The sequence below is a fragment of the Octopus bimaculoides genome, chromosome 1 (genome assembly GCF_001194135.2).
Source record: "Octopus bimaculoides isolate UCB-OBI-ISO-001 chromosome 1, ASM119413v2, whole genome shotgun sequence".
NCBI classification, from domain to species: Eukaryota; Metazoa; Mollusca; class Cephalopoda; order Octopoda; family Octopodidae; genus Octopus; species Octopus bimaculoides.
The window spans coordinates 156533829-156545668 of record NC_068981.1 but is presented as its reverse complement, the minus strand read 5'-3'; the positions used below and the strand labels follow the sequence as shown (position 1 = coordinate 156545668).

Genomic DNA, 11840 nt, shown 5'->3' with positions numbered 1-11840 from the left:
TTGGCAGGTGATGCCAGACTTGAGCTCTTGGGAGAATTTGGCTCAGTTTGTGAACCAGTTCTCTTCAGCAAATATTCTCCCTTATATCTGCCCACTATTCTTCGGTGCAAAATTATTCAGGTTCACCAAACCCAATGAAGACCTGCACCCCATTGCGGTCAGCTGCATCCTTCACCGTCTCACTGCAAAGGTGTGCTTACAATCGGTCTCTAGATTTGTTTATAGTGATCAAATGTATGTGCTGTAGATTAGCTCACTTCCTCTACCAAAGTGATATTGTCTGAACAGGTGCATAGTGTACCACAAGTCAGGGGTCAAAGTGATTGCAAAGCAATGTGAGATGAAATGTTTAGCTCAAGGACACGATGCACCACTCAGTCCAGGAACTAAAACTTCAATTTTGTGTTCATGAGTGTAAGACCCTAACCATTAGGCTAGGCACTCTCTTTCTAAAATATGCCAAAGAACACAGCTTTTCTGATGCAGCTGAAGAAGGAAGCAATGATAGTAAGTTTATCATTAATTTTGAGATAATTGAAACAAAGAGTTCTTACAAACATTACTGAATTAATTTTGTAAAGCACAAAAATATTTGTGTACATTATTCAAAACTGGTAGAAATTTTCTTGAGACATTTGTATTTCTAAGTTGTTGACATTTCCTTCTCGTGCAAAGTTAGCTCTCACCATTATACTGATTTTCCTCATTGATAATATTAGTCAATGAACTAAGGTGGTTAGAGACATTATTCTGAATCTAAATTCAGTCTGGATTCTTGAAGAATATTCTAGAAAGTAGTTTCAGTTCTTGCTTCTCAATCTTTCTTTGCGGGAAAAGGTCACTTGAAGAATCATTATATTATCTAAATTACCATCTTTATTGTTCTGTTTCTCAGCCATTATGATGTTCTTAAAGCTACTTAATATTATTCATGCCTAACATATTTGTTTCTTTTATTTTGGTGGGAATGATTTTTGAAGCATACAATATAAGAAGAGATTGCTAGCCACTCTCTCAGCCTTTTTCCCTTTCTTGGAGAAAAGTGACACTGACAGTGGTTCCTCATGAGAGAGAGAGAGAGAGAGAATAATTTATTTATCAACCCCAGAAGGATAAAAGTTAAAGTTGATTGCAGATTGTGATTTGTGGTTAAAGGCAAATTGAATTAAATTATAAAAATTAAAGCATTTATAAAATGAATATTGCGCTAATACTAGTTTCAAATTTTGACACAAGGCTAGCAATTTTAGGGCAGAGGTAAGTTAATTACATTGACCCCAGTTTTCAACTGGCATTTATTTTATCGATCCCCAAAAAGTTGAAATACAAAGTCAACCATAACAGAATTTGAATTCAGAACATAAAGACAGATGAAATGCCACTAAGCATTTTACCCAATGTACTAACAATTCTCTCAATCTACCAGCTTGCTGCCTTATTCTGTCTGTTTTCTTACCCTTTGATTAAGATTACAAATAAAATAGTCATTTCCCACTTTAATCATTTATACTACTTTCAGAGTACCATGGACAGAAAGATAGAAATTTTCCCTATATTTTTGAGATACTTTTTGAATTACGGATACTTGACATTTTTTTTCTTAAAGAGGAAGATTACTATTTGAAATAAAATATTAATCTTTATCACGTTAATCAAAAGGCAGAAAAACAGACAGATAGACTATCTCTTTATAGGCAAAGATTAGTTATAGTAGGAGTTGAATCTCATAAAAATAGAAAAACAAACAACAAATGGGTTGTACCTTATAATGAAACTCTTTTAAGAACATTCAAATGCCACTGCAACATTGAAATTGTTGTCGCAGCGGGGTCAGTTTAGTATGTCATCAAGTACCCATTGAAAGGAAATGACCAAGCTGCAGTTCAAATAAACAATGATAATGAAATTAATCAATATCTAATGAACCATCCAAAGCAGTTGCATCTATTTTAGGATTTTCAGTTCATGAAAGAGCAACTGCAATATTGATACTGCAAATTCATCTACCAGATGAACAAAGAATGTTGTTCAGAAATAATGAGGATATATATGGCTGTCAATGAACGATATATGAGAACAACATTGACTGAATTCTTTTCATTGTGCATCAATGATGACTTTGCAAAATACATTACTTTATGCTGAAATACCCATGTATTTCACTTGGAACAGTAGTAACAGAGAATGGCAAAGAAGAAAGTGAGGAAAAAAAATTGAAGGCCATTTGAACATTTTCAAAGAAGAAACACTTGGTTGTGTTTATGTTGTCACACCAAAGGCAGGAGAACTATATTATTTAAGAATTTTATTGAATGAAGTTCAAAATAGTGTCTTTTCCTTTGCTGCCACACATTGACATTTTCAACTTAGAGTGGTTGTGACCCAATGGGTCATGGGTACATCTAGTACTGAGCTAATATTGCTGACTTAAGAGCCTCAATGAAATCATATAAATGGAACATCATTGTCTGAAATTATCTTGAGCCTACTCTATGTGGACATAAAGACTCACCATTAGAAAGCATCACCACCAGGTTAAATTTCATGTAAACATAGCAATATATTTGAAATTTTTTTTTTTTTTTTAGCCATGCAAGTTAGAAAAATTTACCTAATTTCATGAAGCTTTCACCGTTCAGCCAAACAGAGCCAACTTGACTTAATTTTCATAGAAATAAAAATTGCCACACTTGGTAAGTTACCTTTCAAATCAAACTAAGACCTGCAATAATAGTTAATGTTTCACTGATGATATCTAATAACATTAAAACATATCTTGAAGTTTTACTGCACTACATTCTATATTTAATTTAATTTCAGGACTTGTCTCCCTTATATTCTATGACTAGAATGAATTAAGATAATGACTTTCTTTTTCTTTTTTCACCCAACAAGTACAAGTGCAATTTTAATTAATAAAAATTTTCTAGGCTCACTATATTTAGTATATTAGGATTCCCTTCACTACTTGTTTTTATATACAGAAGGCATTCTTGAGAATTTTATAAGTTGGTGGATGTTAAATAATATACTAAGAAGTACAACATGGGGATAGTCCTACATTGGTGTAACAACATTGCTATATATACCTATCTTTCTGTAAACCAATTGGATCTGACACTAGGGCTTAAGAATTCCTTAGAGGAATAAAGAGGCATCTTTGGAGAGTTCCAATAGTTCAAGCCAACTTCAATGTCACCTCACTCTCCATGTTTCCTAACTCCACCAAAAGATGTATAAACTATGATGCTATATGCAAACTCATCTTTATTACTTCAGAACATTCTAGAGCTGTCTTAGGATCATTAAACCTATTGCCCAAGTGACATGTAGTTAAATAATTGTTCTAGGAGTCCTACATTTGAACATTGACTTTGCTGGAAAAGACTGAATACGTCGAGATCCTTTGGGAATATACCCATCACCCATACTATAATGGAGATGAGCTAAGTCCTTATAACTTTCTACCCATGCATTATTTTTAGGTCTACCTGTGAAGCAAAGTCTCTAACACTGAGTAATTGATAAACCCTGATGTAAACCTCTTTGAAATATTTTTGCCTTATTTCTACAGCTCAAAACATCCTCTAGCCCTATATTTTCTTTCCCTTGTACTTTATAGTTTTGTTTTATTTTTTTTTTCTTCATTTGATTTTACCTGACTTCAGCCTTTATGAGCTATATTTCTGGAAATGATAATACAACGTAGCAAGTATTACATTTCTTCAGGTGCAGGAACAAAGGTAACCAATTATTCTGCTTATATGAATGTGCATGTCCAAGAAACTGATGGACTGATATCACAAAAAAAATATGTATAGAGTGTACATAGACATGTATATACATATTCACATAGGTGATATGTGTATGTCAACTTTTGCATGCTTTGTTAAAATGTATGTGCACAGGAATGGTGTATCTAGGACAACAAATTCAATGTGCCCTCCCTTCTTTCTTTTTATAGTCATGGAGTGTGATTTGAGAGATATTTGGCTATTATTTCTAACAAAGCAAGCCACCACAAAATGGCTCCCAAAATGTTGTAGTTTATGTAGAGAGAATTGTCATTGAAGTCAAATAGTCCCAAAACTGCTTCCATCCACTATAAATTTGCAATAATACACGCTCACTATTTTTAATATTTAATGATTTAATGAGATACTTTTAAAGCTTTAATAATATAATCCTTCTTGTTCTTGTTCATTTCAAGAATAGAATTCTATGATTTCATTCAATATATAGTGTACATATATACTATTTGATAAAGTAATATATATAGTGACTGTAGAGACATTTCAAAATTAAATGTTTGTTTAGATATCAATAAGTACTGGGTTTGGTTTACGAATGTATCGCATATTTGAACCAGGTTCTTGTGGTTTAAATGGTGCATGTTTGCCATAAGGCCTTGGAACAGGAAGATCACAGCCAATATCTGGCATATAGGCATTTGGTCTTTGTTCTGCAGTTGTTAAAGTACTTCCAACTTTTCTGAGGTGTACTTCTTCTTCCTCCAACTGAAATAAATTCATATAATCGTTGACGTTAAATGATAATGTTAAGAATGTTATTGTTTAAACAAAACCTTGACAGTAATAAATTCTACTGTAAATAAGAAAAAAACCAGTTCACAGAAACATCCAGTGGAAACAGACCAGCACAAATCACTAACTAGAAATGCTAATTGTGCTTGTGGGATAATGCTACCCATCAATTCAGATAAAATTAACCGACCACTTTTCAGTGTGGACTGAATGCTTTTTACATAGCAGGGTCACCAAGTAACTTGCAAGACAATGATCTTTTGAGAGGAGAAGGAGCATTGGAGGAGGTGATCTTGTGTCAGATGGTGAAAGGTTAGAGTGTGACAGAGATAATATACAATACAGCCACTACAGTTCAATGAATAAGCAACTGAATTTGATTGAATAACTGATTTTTAAAAAATGGTGTAGGTTGGCCGCTCATGGAGGTGTACCTTAACAGTGGAATAAACAATAATTAATAATTATATAAAAAAAAAAAAGAAAAACTATATGTAAAAGCAAGTAAAAATGAACAGAATATATGCAGAAATAGGAATTTCAAATAATTAAAAGGAATAATAGGATTGCAAAATTAGGTATTCAAAAGTTGAAATTACAATTAAAGATTACAATAAGAGCTATAGACGACCAACTAAATAAATAAACAAGTAATATATAATGCCACAAATAAAAAAAAAAGCACCATTCGAGCATGGTCAATGCCAGTACCGCCTGACTGGCTTCCGTGCCGGTGGCATGTTAAAAGTATCATTCAAGTGTGGTTGATGCCAGTGCTGCCTGACTGGCTTCCGTGCCAGTAGCATGTAAAAACACCCACTACACTTTTGGAGTGATTTAGGAAGGGCATCCAACTGTAGAAACCTTGCCAGATCAGATTGGTGCCTGGTGCAGCCTGCTGGCTTGCCAGTCAGTCAAACCGTCCAACCCATGGCAGCATGAAAAGCAGATGTTAAATGAAGATGATGATGTTGATGAATGTATTTATGTATATTTGTATGTTGCTTTGCATGTGTTTGTATATTTAGATGTGTGTGTACATATACATGTATGTTTGTGTATATGTTTTCACATATGTATGTGTATTTTATATGTATGAATAAGTATTTACATATATGTATTCATGTAAACATTCAGATGTAGATGTATTTTATGTATATATATTTTTTGCGTGTGTGTGTGTGTGTGTGTGTATATATATATATATATATAAATATATCTTTTTTCTTTTACACTTTCTACCTTTTACCTATGTTCATATATTCTTCTCCTAAGCTATACATACATATATATGCACACATATATCAGTTATGTGTAACAGAAGCAGTATTAGTTTAAAATAACCATCTGTGTATCATACTTAGTATTATTACATCACAGACAAATACCACAGTAAATTTGCTTTTCCTGATGGAGCTTCAATATTTTGATGATGAGATTCTTTATTTTTAGAATAACAATGTAAGACAGGTATGAGAGGTCAGATCTAGCTGGTTCAAACATAAAACGGGTAAAATATTAGGGCCTGATATGGCTATTTTAAATGCTAAATGGTTAAACTTAGCAATGAGGTAACAATTCAACAAGTACTCTGTTGGTTGCTCTCATGGCACTCCGTCGGTTACGATGACAAGGATTCCAGTTAATCTGGTCAGCAGAACAGCCTGCTCATGAAATTAACGTGCAAGTGGCTGAGCACTCCACAGACACGTGTACCCTTAACGTAGTTCGCAGGGAGATTTGGCATAACACAGAGTGTGACAAGGCTGGCCCTTTGAAATACAGGTACAGAAACAGGAAGAAATAGTGAGAGAAAGTTGTGGTGAAAGAGTACAGCAGAGTTCATCACCACACACTGCTGGAGCCTCGTGGAGCTTTTGTTGTTTTCGCTCAATAAACACTCACAACACCCAGTCTGGGAATCGCAACCACGATCCTACAACCACGAGTCCACTGCCCCAACCACTGGGCCATTGCACCTCTACATTGGTTGCTCTAGATTATCATAAACATTAGGACTAAACTAAGAGTAGACATTCAATGTTTCATTTCTACAATGATGTCTTTTGTAATATTCCCAAAACACTTTTATACACAAATCCAATCGTTTGATTCAACGACCACAATTAAAAGATGTAGAAAACATGTGTGAAAATATATTTTTGGACCAGTAGCAAAACAAAATGAACATTAACTGGCTTTTGATAACTCCCACATGAGATTAAAAAAAAAAAAGAAGTTTGAAAGTAAGAAGTTGCCAGAAATTTGAAACAGTACCTAGTTTTTTTCAAGTCTCACTAAAACCTTACTTGTTGTTCCAGTAGGACTGGCTCATTACCAATCATTTTGAAAAGACTCAATGCCATTTTTATACAACCTGGTTGTATTGCTTAGAAACTAAGTTTCTATTTATCCCATTACAAGGACCACTACGATTTCTTACTGTTGGACTGATTCCAAACTACTAACTTATTTTAGATCAAATCCAGCTTTCATTACTTTCATTTTTAAACCAATATATATAACCACAACTCACCCATTGCTTTTCTAGTAATCTATTCTTTTGCTGTTGTTCCTCATTTTTCTTTTTCAACCATTCCTGTTCTATTGCCTCAGATGGTGCTTCTCCTTGTGCCATTCGGGCATAACACTGTCCTATTAAGTCTTCTTCTTGTTTCAGTTCATGATTTAACATCATTGCATTTGCTTGGTTCATGGACAGCTCAGCAGTCAGAGACATCATTTTGCGAGTGGTTTCTTTAATCTTGCGCTGCATCTCATTAATCTAAAATATAAAATATCTCATTTCTCACATTGGAACAAAGACTTAAATGTGAAGAGGAGAAGAATAGTCCATACAAATTTTAACAACCACTGATGGCTAAACAGCAAAGGTTCCCTGAATAAGATTGAACTCATGAGCAGATGAAATTAAATACTGCAGAGAACTCACTTTAGCTCTCCACCTATGATTCCACTGCATTTCTAAAATACAAGGTATTAACATTTTATTCAGTTTAGACAAATTGGGTTAAGTATTCAAAAAGTAAATGTGTAAAGTAAATCCTTGACAAATAGTCACCTCACCATCACAGTGTCTCATTCTACAGAAATCATTTGATTGTTTGGTTGTTTATTCATCTTCAGAACTGCATAGCTGGGAAACTCCAAACATTTCGCATTAAACATTATTTCCACTAACCTATCTCAGTCATTCTAACGCCGACTTGACAAGGAGGATCTTAAAAAGACTATGGCACTGACAAATATAAAGCTAATATTCTTTATTTTAAATAGAATCTGTTTTTGTTGTTGTTGTTGTTGATATGGAAATTTGGAAAGATTGAATGAAATTGTAGTATTTGGGTGATGTTGGAGAGAGAAAGACTTTAAAAATATGTAGTTGAAAATCATATTTTAAATGCTTGGTCTAATGTTGAACTAAACATATTGTACATATGAATATATCCTATAATATAATTACAAAGGGTAAAGAACAAAGCACAACTGTAAATTCATTACAGATAATTATTTTTTAAACATACACTTTTAGCAAGCTTCAATGTATCATCTTTTCCTGTATCAGCCTTCTGTTTAGTTCTTTCCAGAAGATGAGTCACTTGATTTATCAGGAGCTCTTTTTCCATCAGCTGTTTCTCCATATTAGACAATCGGACTTCCAGCTAGACAAACAAAACAATGAGTAAGAAAATAAACACTAAGTAACTAAATAGATCAGACTGGGGCCTGGTGCAGCCACTGGCTCTCCAAACCTCAGTCAAACTGTCCAACCCATGCCAGCATAGAAAACAGACGTTAAACGATGATGATGATGATGAATCATTTGATTTCAGCCATATTGGGGCACCACCTTGGAGAATTTTTAGTCAAATGAATCAACCCCAGTACTTATTTTTTATTTTAAACCTAGTACTTATTCTATTTATCTCTTTTGCCAAACTGCTAACTTATGGGGACCTAAACACACTAATACCTGCTTACTTATGGGGACAAACACAGATACAAAGACACACGAATACACACACATATATACAATGGGCTTCTTTCAGTTTCCATCTACCAAGTCCACTCACAAGGCTTTGGTCAGCCTGAGGCTATAGTAAAAGACACTTGCACAAGGTGTCATATAGTGGGACTGAACCTGAAACCACGTGGTTGGAAAGCAAGCTTCTTACCACACAACCATGCCTGCACCTTTGAAAAATTTGCTGTTAATTCCATTTTCATTTCTAACTTTGGTGGAACATTTACTTGTCTTTTCTTTTACAAATGTCTGAAGATAGACTCTTTGCAAATAAATACAGGAATGGTGGATAATAATAAACTTTTGAGAGGATTTAATCTTTGTATTTGTGAATAACCAAAGGACATCTTTCAAAAGATTTGAATGATTTGTATTCTCTTTTTTACACTGCTTTTGCAGATCCCCATGACTCTGTCACCATCCATTTCCATTATTATGAATTTCAATTGGGAGCTTGAATCATAGTGAATTTTTCATTAGCTGCCCATATGAATCTGTTGATAGAACTTGGTGATTCTGACCATTGAAATTCAAAGATTACTCTGCTCAGCATTATTGTAAGAAGCACCATTGGCTCAGTTGAGCTCTTCTGCTACCTCTTCATAATCCACCAAGCTGCAGTTCCATAACATCGATATATCCCTGACAGGGTGGCTGGATGGGAGCTATACCTTGTCAAAGGGTTAACCTGTAACTATGCAAGGCACAGTTGTCATTCCATGAGGTATTTTCAAAATACCCACATACCCATTCAAAATACTCACATACCTATTCAAAATACCCACATACCCATAATTTGTATGAAGTTAACTAAGACATAAAGTTCAATTAAATTTGGCATCCTAAGTTTGCTTGACCTATGAATTCCTTTCAAGTATTTGGTTGGCTATAGCAACAAGCACAAAAACAAATTCAACAAACCTTTATACACATATAGTACCACATGCACTACATAGGAAGGCAAGTCATTAGTTGAGGTGGATCTTGTTTACATTATACATCAAAAGAATATGCTCTTATTCTGATATTTATTATATCTATAAGTGAGGTGTTTAGAGGAGACTACTGCAAAGGGTTACCCCTAGACACTCACATCAAAGATTAAATATCATTTGTATCCATTAATTTCAGAGCAACATGTGTCAATAAAGTTTGTGTGTGAGAGAAGATAATTTTTAAAAGTCAAAATCTGTTGTCAACCTACCTTTTCAATTTTCTGTGACAATTCAAGAGGAGAAGGATCATCTCCATCAAGGAAACGCAGATATTTCTCATTGTCTCTCTCCACAACGCTCTTTGCCATTTTCTTACATTTAATTTCCCATTCACTAAACTGAAAGTAATAATAGCAATACCAATAATGATCATGATAATAATAATAAGAAGAACAAAGACAACAAAACAACAATCTTTTCTACTATAGACACAAGGCCTGAAATTTTGGGGTAGGAAGCAAGTCAATAACATTGACACCTGTGGTCAACTGGTACTTAACCTTGAAAAGATGAAAGACAAAATCAGCCTCAGAGGTATTTGAACTCAGAACATAAAGATAGAAGAAATGCCACTAAGCATTTTGTCCAGTGTTCTAAGGATTGTGCCAGTTCACCACACAATAATAATAATAATAATAATAATAATAATAATAATAATAATAATAATACTAATAATAATAATAATCTTTTCAACTATAGGCACAAGGGCCTGAAATTTTGGGGGAGGGGCAAATCAATTACGTCAACCCCAGTGATCCACTTATTTCATTGACCCTGAAAGGATGAAAGGGAAAAAATCACCTAGACAGAACTTGAACTCAGAATGTAGTGACAGGCAAAATACTGCTAAGCATTTCATCCAGCGTGCTAACGATTCTGCCAGCTCAACATCTTAATAATGATAATAATAATAATAATAATAATAATCCTTTCTACAAAAGGCACAAGGCCTGAAATTTTGATGGATGGGTCTAGTCGAATTCATCAATCCCAGTATTCAACTGGTACTTATTTTATCGACCCTGAAAGGATGAAAGGCAAAGTCAACTGCAGCAGAATTTGAATTCAGAATATGAAGATGGACAAAATGCTGCTAAACATTTTGCTCAGATCATCACCTTACTGCTGCTGCTGCTGCTACTACTACTACTACTACTACTACTACTACTACTACTACTACTAATAATAATAATAATAATAATAATAATAATAATAATAATAATCCTTTCTACTGAAGGCATAAGTCCTGAAATTTTGTGGGAGGGGACTAGTCGATTATATCAACTCCAGTGTTTCACTGGTACTTAATTTATCAACTCCAAAAGGATGAAGAGCTGTTTCTTTCCTTGCACAAGGAAGTTGCTGAGAGGACTTTACAATGACAAATTACAGAAAGAACTGCAGGTTTACATAGGATCAAATATGAGAAAACTAACATGTAAAAACATTATGAAAAGAAATAATGAAACATCCCATTAGAAGGACAGGGAACTACAGAGATCCTACTTTATCTTTAATGCAAATATCCTCCCCCAGGTTTTTATTCTCTTGGCACATGCTGAGAATAGACCCCTTTACTTAGGTCATACTCACACTTCCAACAAATTCACTTGAAGCATCTCCCTCTCTACCATTAACTTATTGATCGAGTTGATGAGGACTTTAGAGGAAAATGTCTGTCATTAGTCCTTTCAAGCTTGTCCACCATACTACCTCTTTTTCTAAAGGCATCGGACAGAAGAAAATTACCTATTCTTCTCAGTCAAAGAAAAATGGTGGTGATGATCTTCATAATGGATTAAGATGAGCTCAGTTAATCTTGATCATGACAACAGCTATTTAACATAAATGCACAAGCCAGCAATGTACAGCATGCAGAATGATTTTGTTACTTTGTATTTATTACCTTGTATAGGCCCAGCCACATCGTTGCCAGTACCGCCTGACTGGCCTTCGCGCCGGTGGCACGTAAAAGCAACCACTACACTCTCAGAGTGGTTGGCGTTAGGAAGGGCATCCAGCTGTAGAAACTCTGCCAAATCAGATTGGAGCCTGGTGTAGCTATCTGGTTTCACCAGTCCTCAGTCAAATCGTCCAACCCATGCTAGCATGGAAAGTGGACTTTAAACAACGATGATGATGATGATGATGAAAACACTTTTTATTTTTCGGTAGGAAGAGGCCAAACAATTTTCTCTATTGCTCTGATGATTATGGAAAAAATTAAGCAATTGAAGGAGATAAATTAATGATTAA

The 11840-nt window shown here is 34.5% G+C and overlaps 1 protein-coding gene across 1 annotated transcript in view; it reads right to left on the bottom strand.

Moving 5' to 3' along the window:
- Positions 1-2292: 2292 nt before the first annotated feature.
- Positions 2293-11840, bottom strand: part of LOC106871403 (coiled-coil domain-containing protein 146) — a 41249-nt gene continuing 31701 nt past the window's right edge. The window contains exons 16-20 of the mRNA XM_052970515.1: positions 10975-11015; positions 9794-9922; positions 8090-8227; positions 7081-7329; positions 2293-4517 (exon numbers count right to left, since the gene is read on the bottom strand). Coding sequence (XP_052826475.1) covers positions 4314-4517; positions 7081-7329; positions 8090-8227; positions 9794-9922; positions 10975-11015 — 761 coding nt within the window. The 3' untranslated portion in view covers positions 2293-4313. The remainder of the gene's footprint in view (positions 4518-7080; positions 7330-8089; positions 8228-9793; positions 9923-10974; positions 11016-11840) is intronic.